This window comes from Athene cunicularia, assembly GCF_003259725.1.
Source record: "Athene cunicularia isolate RWA chromosome 1 unlocalized genomic scaffold, athCun1 chr1_part2, whole genome shotgun sequence".
Taxonomy (NCBI): Eukaryota; Metazoa; Chordata; class Aves; order Strigiformes; family Strigidae; genus Athene; species Athene cunicularia.
In genome coordinates, this window is record NW_020799092.1 from 1,644,580 (window position 1) to 1,665,747 (window position 21,168).

General features: G+C 46.9%; 1 protein-coding gene across 2 annotated transcripts; it reads right to left on the bottom strand.

Moving 5' to 3' along the window:
- Positions 1–1,056: 1,056 nt before the first annotated feature.
- On the bottom strand, positions 1,057–21,069 carry LOC113490990 (casein kinase I). 2 transcript variants are annotated; one of them, XM_026867618.1, is made up of 11 exons: positions 19,514–21,069; positions 18,598–18,685; positions 12,521–12,631; positions 12,214–12,362; positions 11,298–11,526; positions 4,800–4,970; positions 3,117–3,265; positions 2,474–2,666; positions 2,230–2,369; positions 1,785–1,850; positions 1,057–1,261 (listed from the first exon to the last, which is right to left on the bottom strand). In XM_026867618.1, the coding sequence occupies exons 2-10, from the start codon at positions 18,671–18,673 to the stop codon at positions 1,818–1,820; spliced, it is 1,251 nt and encodes a 416-aa protein (XP_026723419.1). In that variant the 5' UTR covers positions 18,674–18,685; positions 19,514–21,069; the 3' UTR covers positions 1,057–1,261; positions 1,785–1,817. The 2 variants fall into 2 exon arrangements, with proteins under 2 accessions (XP_026723419.1, XP_026723412.1); XM_026867611.1 differs by having other exon boundaries at positions 18,790–21,069.
- Between the last annotated feature and the right edge of the window lie 99 nt (positions 21,070–21,168).

Below are 21,168 nucleotides of genomic sequence, written 5' to 3' on the forward strand. Positions count from 1 at the left end.
CCACCCTCCCCGCCCTGCCAACAACCCATCGGCTCCACACTACAGTGACAGTGTGTCTGCTACAGGCCATAGGTCGCAGTGGTGATCACTGTGTTTCAAAGCCCCAAGTGCCACAAAGCAGCTTGAGTATTCCTAAATTGTATTTAAAAACAACTAAAGTGGGGGGAAGGGGGGGGGACATGGGTGGGAGAGGGCAGGAAGGGATTGTGCATGTATGGTGGATCTTACTTGGGGTTGCATGAAGGAAGGAGAGAACAAGAGCCATTGCTCTGAAAGAACACCAAACTCCAGTTTCTGTGCACCCCTCTCTTCTCCTCAAGTCCCACACTCTCTCCGCAGAAATTAAAACAAGTTTTAATTAAAAAAAAAAAAAAAGAAATAGAAAAACACGCACAGCCAGATAAAAAAAGAGACCCTGCTGCATGGATGGGAAGTGTATTTCTCCCTGTATTTCAGTTTCAGCCTTCCCATCCTCCACGGGACCAGGTGCCTCTCCATAAAGATCCCTTGGTGCGTGAGGACCACTCAGATCAGGGAAGTCTGGCACTTCACCCAACAGCCGAAAAAAAAGCAACACAGAGAAGCCACCCAAGGAAAGGAAGTCCAAGTCAATTATTAGGCTGTCGCCACAATTCCCCTCACAGCTTCAAATTTATTTAATGCTTGAGAAAATAAATTCTGTTATAATAATAAAAATCAGACTTCTACCATCAACTGTGGCTGGAATCTGATTCCCTCCTGGCCCACAAGGCTCCTGAAAAAAACAAAAAAACCCCACACACCCCACACCCCATCTCCTGCCCTCAGAAGAAAAAGAGAGCAAAATTAAAATTTATATGGCTAGAAACTGTATGATTTGAAAATAATAGTTAAAAAAAAAAACAAAGCAGGAGAAGATATCAAAGAAGAAGAAAAAAAAAAAAAAAAAAAAAAAAAAAAAAGATAAACCAGGAGCAGAGTCAGGAGAGGGAACTGGGGGTAGCCCAGTGGGGGCAGTGGTAGGGCCAGGGTGGGGCTGGGGAGGCAGCGGAGGTCTTCCCGCATGGCTCCCACGTCGTCAGCTTCTCGGAGGCGCTCGCGCTGGGGGATGAAGGTGGCCCCTTCGGAAACGGCTCACACCAGTGCAGGGGCTCAACTCCTCGTTGTTGGCAAAAAGAAATTCTGTCAGGTTTTTTTTTTGTTTGTTTTTCATCTTTTTTGGGTTTTTTTGTTTGTTTTTTGGGGTTTTTTGTTTTTTTGAAAGAAAAATACAGTGAAGACACTAGAAAGAGAATTATTAAAGAGAGAAAAAGGGAAGAGGTGTTAGAGGAGAAAAGGCTATTCCCAGCTCTTCCAAAGCCAACTGGAGCATAACAAGACAAAGCAGCCCTTTCTCCTACACTCCTGCCACCCCTCAGTTACCCTGTCCAGATACAGTCGTTACCTCCACAAGAGGCACTTGCTAACTGTGCATTCTCACACTCAATTACATGCTCAGCACCCTCCTCCCCAACACTATCATGCTGCCAGAAAAGCATTCATTAGGAACCACAGAAACAGCTCCCCAGCCCAGCACCTTCTCCACCCTCCCTACTCTCCTGGAGAAGTGGAAGCTACCTTCATACCCAAGATAGTCCATCCCCTCAAAGTTCTGGTGGCCAACTTCACTCTTCCCTCTAAAGCCAGAGTAAGGGAAAGGGAAAGGAAATGTACCAATCCCCCCCCAGCAACATTAAAGCCTTAATCTAATTCCTAATGGCAGCAATTCCTTCCTTGGGGGATCCCAGGCACGAGGACATGCTCACCTAAGCAAACACTGGTCCAGTGGCAATTGCTCCTCACTTCCCAAGGTGATCAAATGGCACACTTGTCTACAACAGAAAAGGAATGAGAGAGTAAGTAAGAGATGGAGAGAAAGAAAAAGGCACGAAGGACACAAGAGAGGCTGCACATTTCTCTCAGGATATCGTTCCTCCCAAGAGTTTACAGTTCCACTTCTCCAAACCACTGCAGTCTGGAAGACAACCAGATGAAGGTTTACTCCAACAAAGCAGAGCTAAGACGACAGTACTGAGCATGACCTCCAGAAAATACGGAACTGAAGAGCAAAGGTGTAACCTGGTACCACTTCCCTCACCACACCAGAAGCTTCAGACTCATGTCAGCTCCAGCAGGTAAGTTAGTATCCACTGTGCAGGGCCCATCTGGGACATCCAGGCCAAGGCCACAAACACTGCAGCTGGGACTCACCTGTGATGCTGAAATCCGTGACACTTCTTGCCGTCCTGTGAGGTCAGATGAGGAGACATTGGCAGGAGCCCCTCGGTGTAACCTCATGCTGACCTTTCGCTCCCTGTCCACTCTTGAGATTGCTCTGGGGGACGTGTTTCCTGTTGGGGCAGAGAAACATGGAACAAGAGTATCAGTCAAGAGTTTCTGGCTTCCATCCAACAACAGGGATGGCACACTCCCCCAGCTCTCCCACCCAACTCACCAGACTGCTGGATTCGGGAGGCGGGGGTGGAGGCCATGGGCTCAGTGACATTGCGAAGACGGTTGGCAGTGGCTCCAGCAGGCGGGCCAGGGGGCAGCGCTCGTGTGGCTGACCCCCGGAGCTGCCCCATCCTCTCTTCTCGTTCGTGCTCTCGCCGCTCCCGATCCATATCCTCAGGGTTCCGGGCTGCTCCCTGAGGAGAAAAATCCCCAAGTCGTGCACGGCTGTCAGGCAGGAGAGACAGCATCCCCAGACAGAAAACACACAATGGTATATCATGCCAAGAAAGCACAACTCCATCCCCATAACATGTTCTCCAACCACCATCTTCCACTCCACCCAGAGAGGGCCTCATTCTCTTCCATGAAGAAACAGGAAAGAAAGGGTATGGTACTACAGCTATTACTGCAGTCCACATCTGTGTCCTGCCTCCAATATAGGTCTCTCCTGAAAAATTATCTCTACCTACCTATAAGATCTACTGACACATGCTATGTCAGACACACTCACTAATATAGCCAACCATAGCTATACCTTCCCCAGTTAGCACCACCAAAAAATTCTGCTTCTTTTCCATGATTTTTCCATCTCCATGATACAAATCAACCCCTGTCCCTCCAGCCCTTCTGCCACACAGACTCACAAATTTAAGCATGTTCCAGTCAAAGACATAGTCGTAGGAGAAGCCTTGGCGGTGGAAGAGGTTGCGGAAGAGTTGCCGCAGGTACGAGTAGTCAGGTTTATCATCAAATCTCAGTGAGCGGCAGAAGTTGAGGTATGTCGAGAACTCAGCTGGAGGGAGCAGAGAACAGTTGGCAATTGTACAACATCCAACCCCCCTGGTCCCACTGCAGCCTTTCAGCAGCAGCATGCTGGACCAGGACGGCACAAACACAAGAGCTGTGTAACCAAAACGGAGCCTGCTGATTGCAGTGCTTTGGCCACCGAGAAGGTCCTGTCTCGGAAATGCTCAGGCATCTCTCTTCTGGCTGCTTCTCCAAGCAAGAGGTATCAAGTCACAGAGCCTTCTGAAGGAGACTAAGAATGCAGGTGTAAAGAACTGGTGGATGTGAGTTTTGGAAGGCTCAGCTCAGACCAGAGGTCCTCCTAGCTCAGCAGCCTGTCTTAAGCAGTGGCCAGAAGTAGACAGCTACAGAGGAAAAAGTCTGGGGCAAGCATGTCTGACACTACCATTGACATCAGCTCAGCTTCCACCTCCTTCAACTCGGGAAACTTCCTGATCTGGATGTGGTTTCTAATTATTTAGTAAACCCTCAGTAGAGCTCTCTTGCACAGAGCTGCCCAATCTCTTCTTGAACTCCTTTAAGCTTTAACTATCCACAATATCTTCTGGGAATGAGTTCCACAGCTCTACTACCGGCTGTGCAAAGAACCACACTGTTTTGTTTTGAAGTTAGCTGGAACCAGCTTTGTTTATCTTCCAATACAAGAACTGGGGCCACCAAATAATTAGCTCAAATCCAAACTTCTGGAGGCATAGCAAGAATGTAGACTTTTATGATCTCTCTAACCACCTCTTTTCCAGATTCCAGCAAACTCACCAATTGTATAGACATCACCTCACCCTTTTGGCCTTTCCTGGACCTTTTTCCAGTTCGTCGCACCCTTTCTGAAATAGCAGGATGGACCAGAGCTGCATAGTGCACACAAGGTGCGAGTGGGCCATGGGTTTATGCACACTGTTGGGGCTTCTTTTCTTTCCTAGTAATTCTTAACATCTGACCTGCTTTCCTCAATAGCCACTAAGCACAAAGTCGATACTTTCACAGAACCATCTATTGTAGCTGCAACAGCTCACTGATGAGTGGGGCACTGGTCAGCTCAGAGCCTACTACTCTGTATCTGACATGAGGATCAAGCCTTCTACTCTCCCCTCACATACATTACTTCACATTTACTTACAAAGAAGTGCATTTGCCACTTCATTGTCTGGTTATTTCTGGGATCCATCACAGTTAGCCTTCATCCTTATTACCCAGAACAACTCAGGATCATCAGCACAATCCCTCACCTCACTGCTGATCCCTCTTCCAGGCTCTTTCTGAGGTCCTAAAGGTCCCTTTCAGCACCGCCATTTTCTTACTAACACAAGGCTTGACTCTCCATAAAAACATCTGCATTTCCCACTTCTGAACCAGAACTGTATCACCACCAGCCTCTTAATCATTCTCATCACTGGTGTCAGCAGCACATCCTGGTCTGGAGGTACTGGGCATTGCCCTTCAGGACTCAAGTCTCCATGGCGTTTCAGCAGGAGAGCAAGCCATGCACCAGACAAGAGAGCCATCAAGATGAGAGCACTTACAAGGGTACCCTTTGCAGAGCACTTCAATGGGCGTTGACATCTTTTTCTCGCTGATCCTCTCATACTTTTGGCGCTTGGTGGCAGCCTTGAGGCCCTGCCAGGGCAGTGAGCCCAGGTTGAAATACATGAGCACGTAGCCCAGGCTCTCCAGGTCATCACGACGACTTTGTTCTGTGGGAAGAAGTAACAAAGGGATAAGGAGTGAGCAGCAACCAAAACTGCTTTGGCAATCACACAGCTCTGGAGATGAACACGGAAGAGAAGAAACAAGCCCTCCCTCTTCTTTGGTAGATTTCTATGGATGGACAAAGTTGTAGAAGACATTCCAGTACAAATTCCTGCAGGGATGTTCATACTGCAAGAGCTGAAGTGCTTCTCTCCCCATAGAACCCAACCCACTTCATAAATGAATGACTACCTCCTCACTTGGACAAGCCTTAATTCACACAAGAATTCAACAGCTCAAGAAGTGCTGCAGTGACACTGCCTACTTTGCTCTTCCCAGTCCCAGAGGAAGGGCACCTACACTTCTCCACCCAGAATGATAATTCACCCTGAGGATTAGTCATGGCAGAGGTAGTCAGGGAAAGACAAAGCTAACAGAGGTAAGTCCAACACAACCCTTCTGAACATATCTTCTAATTAACCTGCTGATACTCTCTACACAGGGCAAAAACAAGGAACTAGCAACTCCTTCTTGTGATAAATGACTTTGTTGATAGTTCAGAGAAGCCTAACATGTAATACCATGCAAAGATCTTTCTGGATTGGTGGCATTTTCAAGCTGTGGAGGAAATAGGCATGAATACAGAGGTATAGTTTGAATAAAAGGTTCCCCTCCAAATGGGGAATGACTGTGTAACTGGCATCACTACCAACTCTACTCAGAGCAAGGGTTGCCCTTAACGTGCCACTGTAAAGGCTGGCTTTTAGATGCTTATTTATGAAAAAAACAACGCTGTTTTCCCCAACAAAAACATTTTACATTGAACTTACTCACTGGAATGGCCAAGCCATTTTAAGTCATAAGTTAGCTCATGATGGAGTTGATCCAGAATCTCAGCAACTGAAAGTGCTGACTGGTTAACTTCTGAAACTCCTCCAACATGCTTACAAATTCATTTATAGATTTTGCCAAGAAGATTTTGCCCTTGTTCCCCCTCCCAAATAAAATAAAATAAACACTGAAGAAAATACATCTTGAAGAGAAGAACAACTTGCATCAGTAACAGAGTGGTAAAATGTGGCTTGAGGGAGAGCACGGGTAGAGGGAAGACTAGAGATTCACCTTTTAGATTAATTTACTACTACAGCACATTTTACCAGATTCAGTGCCATGTTCTGTAAGACGCTGCAGATTATGTACTGGTCCATGGGTTAATTTTCAGTATCAGTTACATGCTACTACCTGTCCCATCCAAAGGCTAGTAGATTATTACAGCTACCTCTTACTCTACTAGCTGAACTGAACTCTGATGAAGGAGTAGCTGTAGCAGGCCACAGATAGAGATGTCCAGATGTACCAACGCAAGCTGTGAGTCACCATGGGCCTTTCTTCTCCTGCATGCCTCTCAGTCACCTAGTGTTTTTGAGGATTAGAAGGCTTGGCAAATTAAGAATAGGGGAAAAAAAACCCACTGTGGTTGCAGAAGAAAAAGAGGGTGTCATCACTCCATAACTAAGAGAGCCTTTGGTTCAAAGCACATGAGATGCCACGAAAATGCCATGTTCCAAGACAGAAGTAGAGGAGAAAGCAGACATGCAGCTCCCCAAAGCATCTTTCTTAGAGCATGCAGAAATAACTCACTGCCTCAAGTTCCCACTTTAAAGGGGCTAATACTCCCTAATCTTATCAGGCTGCTGCCAAAGATAACTACATGAGTGGCTAGGAGATGCTTAGGTTTATGAAGGGAGAAAAGAAACCCACAGTTCTGCATTTAGCCTAGGGCTGGGATACACTACTCTCAGAAGGCTGCAATTATATACTGTGCATACCAAATAAGTAAAACTAAACACTGTTTGATAATGACCTACATCCTGAGACAGGAAGACTGTGGAAATGGGAGTGAGAACACACATCCAGGGCCTGAAAGCACAGGTGAGAAGGTAACCTCAATCCTGCAACTTGCCAGCCCTCAACTTATCCATGATGTAGCTTTAAAGCCTGTAACTGTGGATTTCCTGTCTGGAGCACAGAGGTGCCCCTCAGAGGAGTTGGGAAAGGCAGGCAGGAACCAGAGAAATCTACTGAACAGACAAATCAGCCTTTTAGAAATAAACAAGGATCTTGCCTCCAAAATCTTGCCTGAACTCCACACTGCAAAGGCAGGCTGGACCACATGTACCTCCATTTTCATGGAGCACAGCAGCTTTGAGCACAGCCACTGACCACATCCAGAATAACAGGAGATGTTCCACAACCGTATGTCTAGACACAGTCCTAGATTTTGGGGGAGGCCATGATTTGAGACCTGAGGCTAGGGAGACTGAAGTCAGTGGGAGATACTACATGTCCTTACTGGAGGCAAGGAAAGGGGTTACAAAACCCAACTGGGCAGCTCGCTAGCATCCATTACATGCATGTAAACACACCTTAACCATGCCTTAACACAGCAATATGATCAAGGAAAAATAACTGTAAGCAGGACACCCAATTATTAAAATGCTGAATTATAAATGTCTGATTGTGTCGCATCCCTGAAGTATCATTTATTTCTCAGGTACATGTGGCCACTGTAGCCCACTTAAACTTAATTTCAGTGAGATTCAAACCCATGAGGAACCTGAAGTACCAACATGATGGGTCCCAGTTGTCAAGCTACCTCAAAACATTGTAGCCATCTTTCACCTGTAAACCTCATTACAAGATCCTGAATTAAACCTTGGATAATGAAGAACAAAAGTTCCTACATCCCATTTCTTTGTTTCATCTTCAGCTACTATTACATATCCCCAATTTTTTATTTTTTATTTCCTGGCCTCATATACCAACAGCCATAGGATACTAAATAACATTAGACAGAAAAAGTGGAGTGTGTAATGAGAAAAAAAGTTCACCTCTACACACCAAAGAAATATTATACAACATCACTCCTTTCCTCTTTTAGAAGCCTGACAATCATTGACTAATTCTCACAGCATGCCTGGGACGCAGGCAAAAGATCTCACTTTACAGTTTGAGAAGAGAAACACAAGTGACATGAATGCGTGCCTAGAGCAAGCCAGTCCAAAAGCAGGATTACAGTCATGACCTGTGACACCACATCACGCTTCCTCTCTCCATTTTATTTCAGCTTCTCAATTCCTACAATAGATGAGGGACTGCTACTTTTACAAGACACTCATCCTTTCCTCCCTCTCTCACAAAACCCCTTTCAACATAAAATACAAGGTTGCCTTCCCACGCAACCCAGCATGACCTCTCAAACCTAACCCACTCTGCAAGTGATCTGGTGCCAGTTCCCTCCCGTTCTCAGGGAGGCTCCCAGCCAGCCCACACCCTCACGCCCTTCTCAAAGCAGGGTCCTCAGAAGAAGCTGAGTCAGGGGTGAGTAGCAGGATGGTGAGCCACCTGGGGAAGACACACTTGGACAAAGACAGAAGACCGAGGACTGGTTGCCTTGGATGTAAGTTTTGTGACAAAACTTGTTTCTTTGCAGTGTAAAGTGCCTCCTGGTCCCCAAGGACAGTGCTTCCCCCCAACCCTATCCAAAGTGATGCTTTCCTATGCAGGACTCCCCAGAAATCAGCTGTCTTGACTGGGTCCCACTCAGCTGCAAGCAGTCTTAACCAACCAATGTTTTCCCAACTACATACTCAGATCTGATTTTGCACATGCTGGGACTACACTTCCCCTTCCTCTCCCCACTGCATGGCAACAGTCTTTAAAAACACACAACAACCTGCAATGGGTGATAGAGGGCAGGATGAACCTAAGAACTTTATGCTCTGCACAGCCTACACTGATGCCAGACAGGACATGCATTTGGAGAAGAACTGCCCCCGACTCCTGTGATCCAGACAGAGCCCACCAGGCTTCTTCCAAGACTGTCTCCTGGGCACCCCTGGGCATCTATTTCAGACTTTAAAAGCCCCAGAGGGTGCAAGGGACTCTCCTCTCCAGAGCATGTGAAAATTGACTGGAATGCGTGAACCAAAGCCTGCACAGTCCAATGACTCCCCCAACAGCAAGTCTCCAGCTGTGGAAATCCTCCCCAATCTCGCCTCCTGCTTTTTCACCCGGTCACTGAGAAAAGAATGTGTTTCCTCCAGACACTGGAATGCCCAACCCTTAGCTTGCACATTCAAATAAAGGCGTTTATTCATTTGCTATTCCCGTCACACAAATACTCCAGCACCTGGTTCCTTCCCTCTCCCTAAACTGCATTAATGTAACATTAAGACAGAGAATTTAGTCTCTGAAAAGTGAAAAAAATTCAGAGTGACAGTTCCCATAGCAATGCTGCTAACTCACAAACGTGTCTGTCATACACCCTGTGGCAAGGTCTTGAGAAACAGGAACTTCAGCTGTAGGTCTGACACCCCCATCCCCTTTCCTCTGGGCAAGTCATGTAACCTTTATGCCATTCAGGGGAACTATCTACAACGTGGAGATAATACACCCAAGACCTGTTGCACACAGTAACTCGCACCCAGACTTTCCCAAAGCAAAGGGCATGAAGAAAGCAATGGCTGTGCTCAGACCGATGGCATATGCAATTTGCCCTTGGATTAGTGTTCAGACATTGTTTGTTCATCCTGAAACACAAACCAAACACCAGTAGTAAAGGGCTAAGTTAGGGTGGGATGAATAACAAAGTCCTTCAAAAAAAAAATCAACCAACCCCATAACCAGACATTTAGCCTCTCATGATCAGTTCAGACAGAGCAAGCATACACAAAAGAATCGACAGACATAGTAGTGAGAATTATTTTTTGCATGTCTCCTTGTGACAGTTACCATGGCTTGGAAATCTTGACTGAGAATTCAATGGAGAGTCAGTTATATATAAGCAGGTCAAGCCAAAATACAGAAGACCAACTCGGAAAACTCTATGAGAACTATTTTTACTACGTGGAAGAGGTCAGGAGATCACAGCCCACTCTCAACACACAACACTCCCTATTTTGATATAAATAAAGCATTTTCAGTCTACCCTTACACACTATTAAGCAACAAAGACAGTGAGAAACTGCTTTATTTTCTGCAGGTCAAGTCTTGACTCCAGATTTCTGAAAAACCGTCTGCAAGAGGGGAGAATGGGAAGCTTTCCTTAGGAAGAATGAAGACATAAAATCCTGTGGAAGCTGTTAAATTCAAAAGGTTTGAGTTCCTTGCTCCAATTTTCCAATTCCCAGCATAAACATTTCAGAATAAGGTCTCCCAGAGATACAAACTGAGCTGCAAGCACAGGAGCTACTTTCCTGAGTCCACAGGCAAGGCAACTTCAGTTTCTGCTCTTCAGCTTTGCCAACCAGTAGCAGAATCTAGTCAGCCTGCTCAGAATGGGCCCTACTGTAACTAAGAAACTCTCACAGTGTGGAAAAAGTTTATCCCAAGCAGAGAAACAGGTCACACACTGGAGAGAAGTATCTGGTCAGGGAACAGAGAGAAAACTTCCAAGAGGTTTCCACCTCTGTTCCTCAGAGCAACCAGGTGTTGTGCATCAGGGGCTGATTCCCAGGACAAGAGTTCGGGTGACCTCACAAGATTTAAGTGTGGTGGGTACTAACCTGCACAAAGTTTTTACAAAACCTAGGATGATGGCCATCACCTGTGTAAGACCTGGCTGATCTCTCAGCACTCTTTCCCAGCCTAGTTTTAGACACTAAAAAGTGTCCTCGTCACTAAAAGCAGAGCCCTATCTCCCTAAAGCTGCCTCAGTTTCTCTCGGTGGTGAACACGACAGTGTGGTTCACAGAAATGCACATATTCTGAAGGCCCATGAGAGCGAATCCTCAACCACAAAACCTGTATGTCCAGGCAGTAGGAAGCCTCCCCTCATTTCAGCTTCTTGTACATTTCCAGCACATGGCCATCCCGGTCCTCAGTGCTAACAGGAGTACCACCATACTGCAGTGAGCCTGTATCCTCCAGCTCTGACAGCTACAGAATAATCACTGATGAAGGCACTCAAGTCAGAGAGGTTTCAATTGCACCTACCCCTAAAGGCTCAGTGCCTTCGAATGTCTCCTTGACATATCTAATCAGCCTGCAAAAATTATGCAAGGTAGACTAAGTAGCAGATAAGACAGGGAGGTCACAGCCTTGCTGCTGAAATAGGGCCCCACTGTACTAAGCAGTGCACAAACACATATCAGGAGCTCAGAGTGCCACAAAAGGCAGGTGAGGTAACACAGGCATCAGAGTTAAGTGGTTTACCCACCATCTCAACACAGGTCAGCAGCAGAGCCAGGCACAGAACCCAACCCCCTCCTCCTTCTGGGGACACACTACCTCCCCTGGAAAACCCCACCAAGGGGTAACAGCAGGCTCACCGATTCCCAGATGGGTGTTGATAGAGGCATAACGGGCTGTGCCAGTCAGATTCTTGTTTTCCCGGTAAGGGATGTGCTGGTGGGTCCGGGCATCTCGGTACTTCTTAGCCAAACCAAAATCAATGATGTATACTAGGTTGCCTTTTTTGCCGAGGCCCATAAGAAAGTTGTCTGGCTTCACATCCCGGTGGATGAAGTTCTTGGAATGAATGTACTCAATACGGCTGATCTGGAGCAGGGGAATAAATAAATAAGTAGTGAGACAAGTGAGAAGGTAACTTATCATAACTACATCTGTTAAAAAAAGTACCCTGTCCAAGACACTGGCGTGTCAAAGCAGGGAAAGGGACACTTTGCAGATATCAGAGATGACAGCCAAGGAAAAAGACACCCTCTGGAAGCATAAGGATCTGGAAATGAGAATGGAGAGGGATTCAACCCTGCACACCAGCCCAGGTCTCAATCTGGGAAGGTCACCATTAGCATCACAAGGAAGGATGAGAAACAAGTTCATACAGACTAAAACTCTGAGCTTTGCTACTGACACCAGTCAACTTTCAAACTTAGCCAGGCTGGGAAAGGAGAGGGTTCAGAACAACTAAAAAACCCTGGGCGCAGGCAGTTGAGCCAAGATAGGTAGCGATGCCAGTTGTTCATCACACAGGCAAAAGCACCTATGCATGCAGTGCTAATACAGGGTGAGCAGCAGGGGAAGGAAGGAGGGATGCAGATCAAGAAAAACCAGCAGTGCCTAGGTTCCAACCCCCAGCTTCATCAAGAAATAGAAACCTGGCAGCTACTTGCTGCTAAATGAGAAGAGCCTTGGATATAACAGTTCTTGAGCAGAGGGGATGGGAGGGGGGGAGGGAAGGAATGGAAAAGGAGAGTAGGCACAAATGCTTCAGAGGAAACTCACCATCTGGTCTGCCAGGAGCAGAACCGTCTTGAGACTAAATTTGCGGGAACAGAAGTTGAAGAGATCTTCTAGGCTAGGCCCCAAGAGCTCCATCACCATCACATTATAGTCCCCCTCTGCTCCGCACCACTTAATGGAGGGGATGCCCACTGGAGAAAGAGAAAGATTAAGCCCATGGAACAGAGGAAAACTGCTGCATCCCCTGCTGAGACAATCATATGTAACACCAAATCGTTTCCTTCCTAAGGCCCTACAGAATTTCTTTCTTCAACCACTCCCCCAGCCCCATCCTTTCATCCCATCTCACCTCCTCCCTGCATCATCTTGTAGAACTTGCTTTCAATGTGGAGCTGGGGATGCTTGGTTTTGACACATTCCAGTTTGATGGCCACCTCTTCACCAGTCGCAATATTGGCTCCTGCACAGAAATGAGGGTGAAATGAAGATTGTGCAAGCTTCCACTGAAGCTAAACACTTTTAACAAGGCCCATACAGATGCCAAAACCTTCAGTTTCGCCCTGAAATTTATTCTCTATGACAGAAATGAGATTCAGCCACTTCATACTGAGTTTCCAGCACTGCCATTTACAAAGGCAAGTCGAGAAGGCGGCACATGAACAGGAAACCATCTCTGATCCTGCAGCCAGGCTAGAACAACAGTCCTACAATGTGTTAACTGCCTTGTTATCTCAAAAAAAACCCACCAGACTTTGGGAGATCATTCTGTATGTATCAGCAGTACCTACACCGATTGGAAGTTTTAGCTGTCCCTGACCATGTACCTAGCCCTTGAACCCAAGCCAGCCCCCCAGGCAGTGAAATGGAGCACCTCTTTCAGAAAAAAATTACTGGTTACCTGAGGTACATGGTTTCAACAGAGCCAATTAGTTCAGGAGGAGACATTGCTAACATTCCCAGCTACCTCTGGTTTTTCTGACCTGCTCAATACAGACAATTCCCAAGATCTCCAGCTTCTCCCTGTCCTTAGGGCTTTAATACCTTTATCTCTTGCCAATACAGAAACATCTGCTATATCCTAAATTAGAAGGATGAAGAAATAAACTGCTTCCGGTACTGAATTAGGCTACTCAGATGCCTTTGTTTAAGGTATTGCTAGTGATACAAACCCACCACCCCACATGCTTCTTTCTGAAAAGAACTGAGCTGCCAGCCATGAAAGCCAGCACTCTGGTCCCTAAGTGTACTGTCAAAGGAGGAACAGGCTGGTCTTTCGCTCGTACTAGCTCAGAGGATTCCAGATGTTTCACATCATCCTAAAACGGAAAGAATGAAGATCTGTACATAGGTCACGGGAATTACACTCAAGGCTCGCTTCTCTCTCCCATGCTTGCCTCACACACGCACACACAGACACAAGCTCTTCCTTGTATCCGGAAGTATTAAAAAGTTGCACTCAAACACACATCAGAGACCAGCTTACACATCATGAGCAGCTTACAAACACTCTCATAAAATAAACTACTCCAAAACATGCATGCCAAACACGATCTGAAGTCAAAGGTGATGTTTTACAGATACCCCATAGCTAGTTTTGGTAGGCCTGGTTAATTCATGCCTCCTGAACCGTGTGATAATATTTTCAGAGTCCACGACAACAGCTGCAGGTAAATCTCCCCATCCATTCCTCTTTCACACACCACCTCCACAGCCAGGGGCCAAAGAGGAAAAGGAAGTGTTCACACAACTGGATCCCTTCGCACACACACACACCCACACACACACACCCCCGATCCTAATGAGATCCATCTCCTGTTGAAGAGTTCTGGTTGTACACAAAGTTAGTCAAGAATTGCCTGCTAGCAAAAACACGTCATCTAGATACTACAGCGCCACGTCAAGACATACAAGCTGCTAGGAATTTGTAAGAGAGGAACAAAAACGATCAGGGCCTAGAGGGATTGATTTACTAAGAAAGATTAAAAGAGCTAAATATGTAACATAGACAAGAGATACAACTAAGAAGGGTGGGGAGGAAGAATGGAACATGACAACAGTCTGCAAATATTTGAAGGCTGTAAACACTAAGGAGGGAGAGGAATTATTTAGGTTGCTCTGAGGGAGAGGAAGGAGAAGCAATAGGATGAATTTAATAAGGGTTTTTACTCAAGAGCCAGGAGAAGAGAAAGGGAAAAAGCCATCCTGAGAACTAAAGCCATTTGTCCCATGGTTACCTTCGGAAAGATGCTAATATTTTCCACTTAAAAAAAAGTGCTGGCCAGCAAAGTAAGTCTGTGCATTCCCTTCACGCCACCACAGGACCCTTCTTAAAAGCATTGGGAGTGCAAGGAGGAAAAGAACAGGAAAAGGGGCTCAGATCACAGAAAGAATGTGGCCCTGGACTAGTATCTACCTTTTAAATTAGTATTCAAACACTGGCCCTCATTTGGCATGGAAACACCCAGGACAACTAAACAGATAAGAGCTCTTCCTTCCCTTCTCTCTTTCCCCTGCCTTTGTGAAGACTTTCCTCCAAATACTCTGCAGCAGCTCCCTTGTCTGTTCCCTGGGGGAATTTTTCCCTCTCCCAGTCCATCTGCTGACACACATGCAATGATAAGTCTTGCTGACTTTTGGCAGCAGTAGCATTAGCATTCTGAATGAACCCTACTCCCTGAAGTTGAACAGTGGAAAGATAAATGAGTTCTCAACTCTGTATCACCCTGCATGTTTAGGAAGATGATGATGATGCACCCATCTACTAGGCTGTCTGCAGGTAGGGAGTGTTATCTGTGAGCATGTAAAGCAGGGAAAGGAGGGGTAAGCATCAAGAAAACTTAGATTCTGCAAAATGTGAATATGCCATTCAAATTATTAACATGGCCTTCAGCCCCACACTCTCCATAGCTCCAACACAGGTGTTACGTCTCAGAAAAAGAAGAAACAACCATGTGGCCTGGAACAGCAAAAGTAGGACCAATCAGACCTAATGAGGAGCTATTCTTTGCTGAGGGGGTCATCAGCTGAACACTTTAAGCTCGCCCCTCCCCAAGCCCCCATATGTCTTCAGGTTGCTCCCTCTACCATTTTTTGGCTAGAGATCTACCCAGACTAAGACCACCACAATCGAGGAGGGAATTCATGAGCAGGAGTCTCTCCAATCCTTTGTTCCACGCTTTAACCACCATCTTTTTTAAAGATACAAGTACAAAAGCAACAGTTCTCCGCTCCCTCTCCACACTGGAAAGCACCACACTTCAGACAAACGCAGCAGAGCCTGCCTAGCTTCAGCCACTCAAGAGACGTATGTAGGATTGGGGATAATTCCTAACATCCACCCCCAGTCTCGCTCTGCTGTGGGGGCTGCACAAATTCAATTCATTCATCACGAGCTGTTTGAAACAAGGCCCTGGGGACAGAGGATGTCACCGGCTCAACAGGATCTTTTCGGAGTGGAAGCCTTGCTGCATGCCTGATACAACAAACACCGCCCTACCTGCGCATCCTGCAAGCCAACAGGCACATCCCCCTGCTCTCCCACCATCCGATCCCCTCTCACCATCTTGGCACAGTAAGAATGGAGGGCTGGGAACAGATGGAAGAAGTCAGATAGGGCAAGAGAGAGTTAACAGGCCAGGAAACAAAGAGAAGACACTCCCCTCCCAGCAAGGGAGGAGCCTGCCACCGGGAACTGTCCCCAGCCAGCACAGGTCCCAGCATGCTTTGTCTGCCCCACCATCCCAGCGTCAGCTCCACTGCATCCCAGCCCCAACGATTCCTACCAGATTCCTACCACATCCAGCAACCCAGCCCTGCCTCTTGGCCAACACCTCTGACAAAGCACCTCTCCTCCAGAAGGTCTCTGCAATTCCTCTGCAAACTGGGTTTTGCTCTTCTGAGTAAACATTTTTAGAGGCAAATGGGCTAGCCAAGGCCCATGGGCAGCCCTACCTCATTTTCCACCCTCCCAAACCCACACTGGGAGGAAACCTCCCCTAGTACATCTACCCCCAAGGTAGAGGGCATGGAAGCAAGGCATTGTGCTTTAAACTCCAGCTGAGGATTAACACATCCTTTGTGTCTGCCCATGTACAAATTCGAGTTTTCTTCTGACAGGGAAACCCCAAAACAAATCCCAAAGAGCACAGTATTCAGTACCCACTGGTTATAGAGCAGGTGAAGGTACTAATGTCCTGAAAAAGAGAAGCTGGGCATAAACCATGCAGCCCATGCTCACCTTCAGAGACAGACAAGGCTTGTCTGCCCCTGCTCTGTCTCCACACCATTAACAAGTGAGAGAACTGTGAGGTGAATCTGGCACAAGAGAGAAGTCCTAATGAATGAGTCCCTCTGTCTGCAGAGCAGACCGTGAGAGGATAGCATGAGCACAAGCATGCTCCAGACGCACCATCCCAATCCCTCCAGGCTGGGGAGTCACCCAGGCTCCAAGAAGTCTCGCTATCACTGCTTCAAAACACACTGGCTTGCACCTCAATGAACATCACAAGGGCTTTGATACTGCATTCAAGTAACTTGGTTGAATTAGGCAGCTGGAGGCATCCCACTGTGGTCACCACACTTGGGCACAGGGGCTTCCTCTGACTCATGTTGTTTGGTTACAGGCAAGGTGGGCACAACCCCTTCACCAGAGCCTGTCTTCCATACCCCCTTTGCACAGGTGATCTACCTGTTACATGGTGCAGAGGAACACAGTATTGGGCCTCTCTACTGAGTACCTCCCTTCTTTCTCCACAGATACCCCAGATGTTTTGCAAGATCCTGACAATTTATACTGTCCTAGAGAGGGCCTGGAAAACTTCAAGTCCTACCATAGGTGGAAAATGCTGTGTGTGGGCTATCACCCCTCAATCCCTAGCACCCGGAAATTAAAAGCACTGTCATCACTAACTGGCTGGAGGGCCACATAGGAGGGGCATACAGGAGTAGGCTGCAGCAAAGGCAGTACACAATGGAATTGGGATCTCAGATCCATTATTTATCATCTTTGTTCACGCTCTGGATAAAGGTGGCAACAAAGCCTGTTACTGGTGATTCCCACAGGATACTTAATCAAGAGAGGTTGCCAACACCAATCAAGAGAGAATAATAAAGCAAGAGGGAACAGGAGATAAAAGCCAGAGGTAGAAAACAGGAGATTTACAAACATGGAGAAAAGTAATCTGAACTAGAGGTATTCAATGAAAGAAACTCAGGGAGAGATGGGAAGATGTTGCTGAACCTACAATACAGCTGACAGTGCACTAAGGCAAATTCTGCAACCCGATACAGTGTTGGTGATGGGGGAAGCCAAGGAGACCCAAAGCAATCTATGAAGAGGCATCACATTACAGATCACTGAAGGGTAGCCCTTCACTGCCAGGCACTGGAAACGCCACACCTCAAATGCTGTGTAGGCTCCAAGCTGCTCAGCAGATGGACAAACTGGGAAAAATTTGAGGAGCAGCAAGAGTGAGGAGTGGTGGATGTACTCGGAAGCAAAATACAACTCAACTGAACAAATTAACAGTCAAGGAGCACGTGACAACCACCTGTAAGTACCCAAAAGGTGCAAACACCAAGGAGGGAGAGGGTAATCATTCTGCTGGCCTGAAGGACTACAGCTAAACAGGTAGTGTTAAGAACTAGACGATAGGTAAAGTCACACCAGCTCTCATGGAGCGATTGATCAAGCTACTGTGTAGTCTCACTACTGGCCTTTGAGCCAATAAAAACATGAGCAGGCAAAGCATCGGGAAAGATATCTACACATCAGCATGCTGGCTTGGAAGAACTTCTCCCCAGGTGACCTGCCGTGGTAAAAGGAAACTGAGCATCTCATGGGCTCTGTCCATTGAGCTCCCAGCACAGGTCATTCCAGACATTAACTCTAAATCCCATTACAGATCTAACAGATCTGGGCCTCAGGACTTTAACCAGGCCAGTCTCTTTGACCTGTTTTACACCTCCTGGTCTCAGACCTCTCTCACAGGTGCTGCACCACCTCTTCCATTACCAATTTTCCCAAAACTTTATTCCTTCTACCCTGAAAGAACAGCCATCTTCTCCCTTTCCATCACCCACTTTTTGCAGAGTTTATACCCACATACACCCAAGTTCAATAAAAGAAGGCAAAAACTGGAGCAGGGTGTATGACAAATATGCCTGGAATAGCCCCAATCTAAATCAATCTGATCAAGCACCACTGTGTCTTCAATATCTGCGATGCAAAGTTGACCTCATACCACTTTCTTTTCCATCAGAAGACTCACAACAACTAGCAGCGTTCCTTGAAGCTCTCTTCCTCTCCACCACCTCCAAACTTACACAATGCCCACAGATATCACCAGGCAAGAAAAACAACTCCAGAACAGTGACACAACTGAGAAAAACACCCTTGCAAGTGGAAGGATAGAGACTCACACTCACCTAGGTATATGTCTCCAAACGAACCGCTGCCAATCTTTCTGCCCAGTCGGTATTTGTTCCCCACTCGAAGCTCCATGGTTCAGTTGTGCTGAGAAAAGAAGGACAGAAAAGCACAGCGTCAGAGCAAAAACAGGAAGTGAATCATGTAAGACTACAGAGGCTGGGTACAGTTTTTAATCTTGAAACACTTGCCTTTCTACACAGCCTCTATCCCCTCTCCCTATCTCCTGGATGTCCAGGGACAGCGTGAGCTAGAAACACTGCAGGAACACAACCCTTTCGAGAATGTTTTCCACATTTTCATTATGGGAATGAAAAAGGACTGAACCTCCTCCCCACCATTTTGTCCAGAGACTGGGCAGGGGGGAGGAAATTCCTCCTAAGGAGGTTTCAGTGGGTGAGCACTTCACACTGCCATGAAGAGAGATGGTACTGCTCCTTGTAACCTACAGGACCTGGCACCTGGGCAGTGATAACCACGTGAGGCACCAGAACGGACAGGCATCGTAAACCCTATGAAAAGGAGCACTGTCTGGCTCAGCCCAAGACCAGCACCTCAGTGACAGTGAAGTATAGGACCCAAAAGCTGGAGAGACAAACAGACTGCAAGGAGCAAGGCAATTCCATCACCCCTAGGTGTGGTTGGCACAGGTAGGAGACATCTCTGAGCCGAACTGAACCTTGTGAGGCGCGCACTGACTAGGACCACCGCTTGCTTATCTCCACACGCTTCTGCTGATGGGATCAGTCTCCTTTGGTCTACCTGAGCCTCTCTGTCTCTGTTGCCTACCTAGGTGTGCCAGCTGTTTCTTTTTAGCAGCTCAGGCCTTTCTTTCCTCAGCCCTTTACCCGAGGTGATTAGCTAACCATTTGACCTGCTATACCCCATCAACATGCCCAGGCTTAGCCTACTCACCTTCCACAGAAAACCAACCAGGTAGAAGGACCACAGCCACAGAGCTTGTTCTCCCTGCCAACCTCAATTTCTGCTGCAAACACTTTGGGCCAAATACAGTTCCAGTAGTTCCCCTGTTAACAGCCCCCTTTTCCTTGTTCCTTGCCCCTTCCATGGCCACCAACTTATTCTAGGAACCACAGCTCTTTCCAAGACAGCCAACATGTCTTCTTTTAGAGCGATTTGCCACACTCCTAATTTATGCAATGCCACATTATTAGCGTATAAAATGCAGGCACAGAGCCTGTTGAGGACAGGAAAGGTGAGGAATGATTCATGTTTTCACAAGTAGGTGAGAGGAACTTTCCCTTGCTGGAGCCTGCTGGAAAGGAAGCATCACTGAGGGAAAGGAGGGAGGAATGGCCTTGTGAGACACAAGCACAAAAAAAAATAATTCCAGCTACAGCATTCTGGGCATACTATAAACCTACAGCTACTTCTCTTGCCCCAGGAGATGGGATTACAGGAAGAGGAATGGAAGGGCTATGGAGACATACAGGGAAATAATCCTATCAAGGCATTCAGGGGACATTTCGAACCCTGAAAGCAGAGCTCCAGTCACCAGAAACCACACACAAAACACTTGGAGGTGGAGTCCCCTCACCTAGTATTTACTTATGCATGTGGGTTCCTGTGTGTCTAAAGTCTACAAAACCCTGTGGCTATTTCTGACTTTCTTACTACAAGGAATGTAGGCAGAGCCTTGGGAACTGAACCAGAAGTCAGGCGTACCTGGGTGAGGGCGCAGCAAACAGACATGATTTTCATCCGCTGCCTGCTGTTCTGTATAACCACATTAACATACATCTGACTTGCTTACACTCCTACTCCAATAAACGATCAAAGGTCTGTGTCCCCAGGAACCCGTCACACCACTGTCAGGAAGACAGCTCTCAAACCTCCTTCCTTCATGGCCATGTTTGCCCAGGCCTGTGAACCCTGAGCACTTCCACTCGAATCCAACTCCCAGCCGAGGCAAGCACAGCCAAGCAAGCTGCAGAGGCCAGGCAACAGCCCCAGAAGGGTCACCTCCACACCAAGGCACAGCAGCTACTGCTCTGCAACACCACAGTTCCAAGCCTAAACTTGGTTCCACCCTTCTGGGACAGGCAGGAGACAGGTTAAGAAGGGTTTCTCACACAATGAGGCAGCAGCCCTTCTAGCTGATTAAGCAACAGGCTCCAAAGGGGAATCTAAAAAATGCTCCGGGGCAAGGGGGTGGAAGTGGGGAGCAGGATAATGGAGTGAAAAATCATGGTCTCGAACAGCTGTCATTTTGCCTTATCTCCCCCCCAACACACATACACAAGTGTGCTTAAAAAACCTGGGTGGAGGACAGCTAGAGATCAACAGCCTGAATTAAGGGTAAGGGGGCAGGACACACAGCCCACACCCCCCAACAACTGCTCCAGGAGTTCAAACATCTACCACATTTGCTTCCACTTCACACGCGTATTCCCCCACTGTCTACAGCTTCCGCCCTTAGCATCTGATCTTCAGATCTACTGTTACAAAAAGAAAAAAAAGTCACATATAAAATATATATTATTATATATTAAATTTATATTACTCTCTACATATTATTATTAGGTGAAAATTTAAAAAGCCCTCCCTCC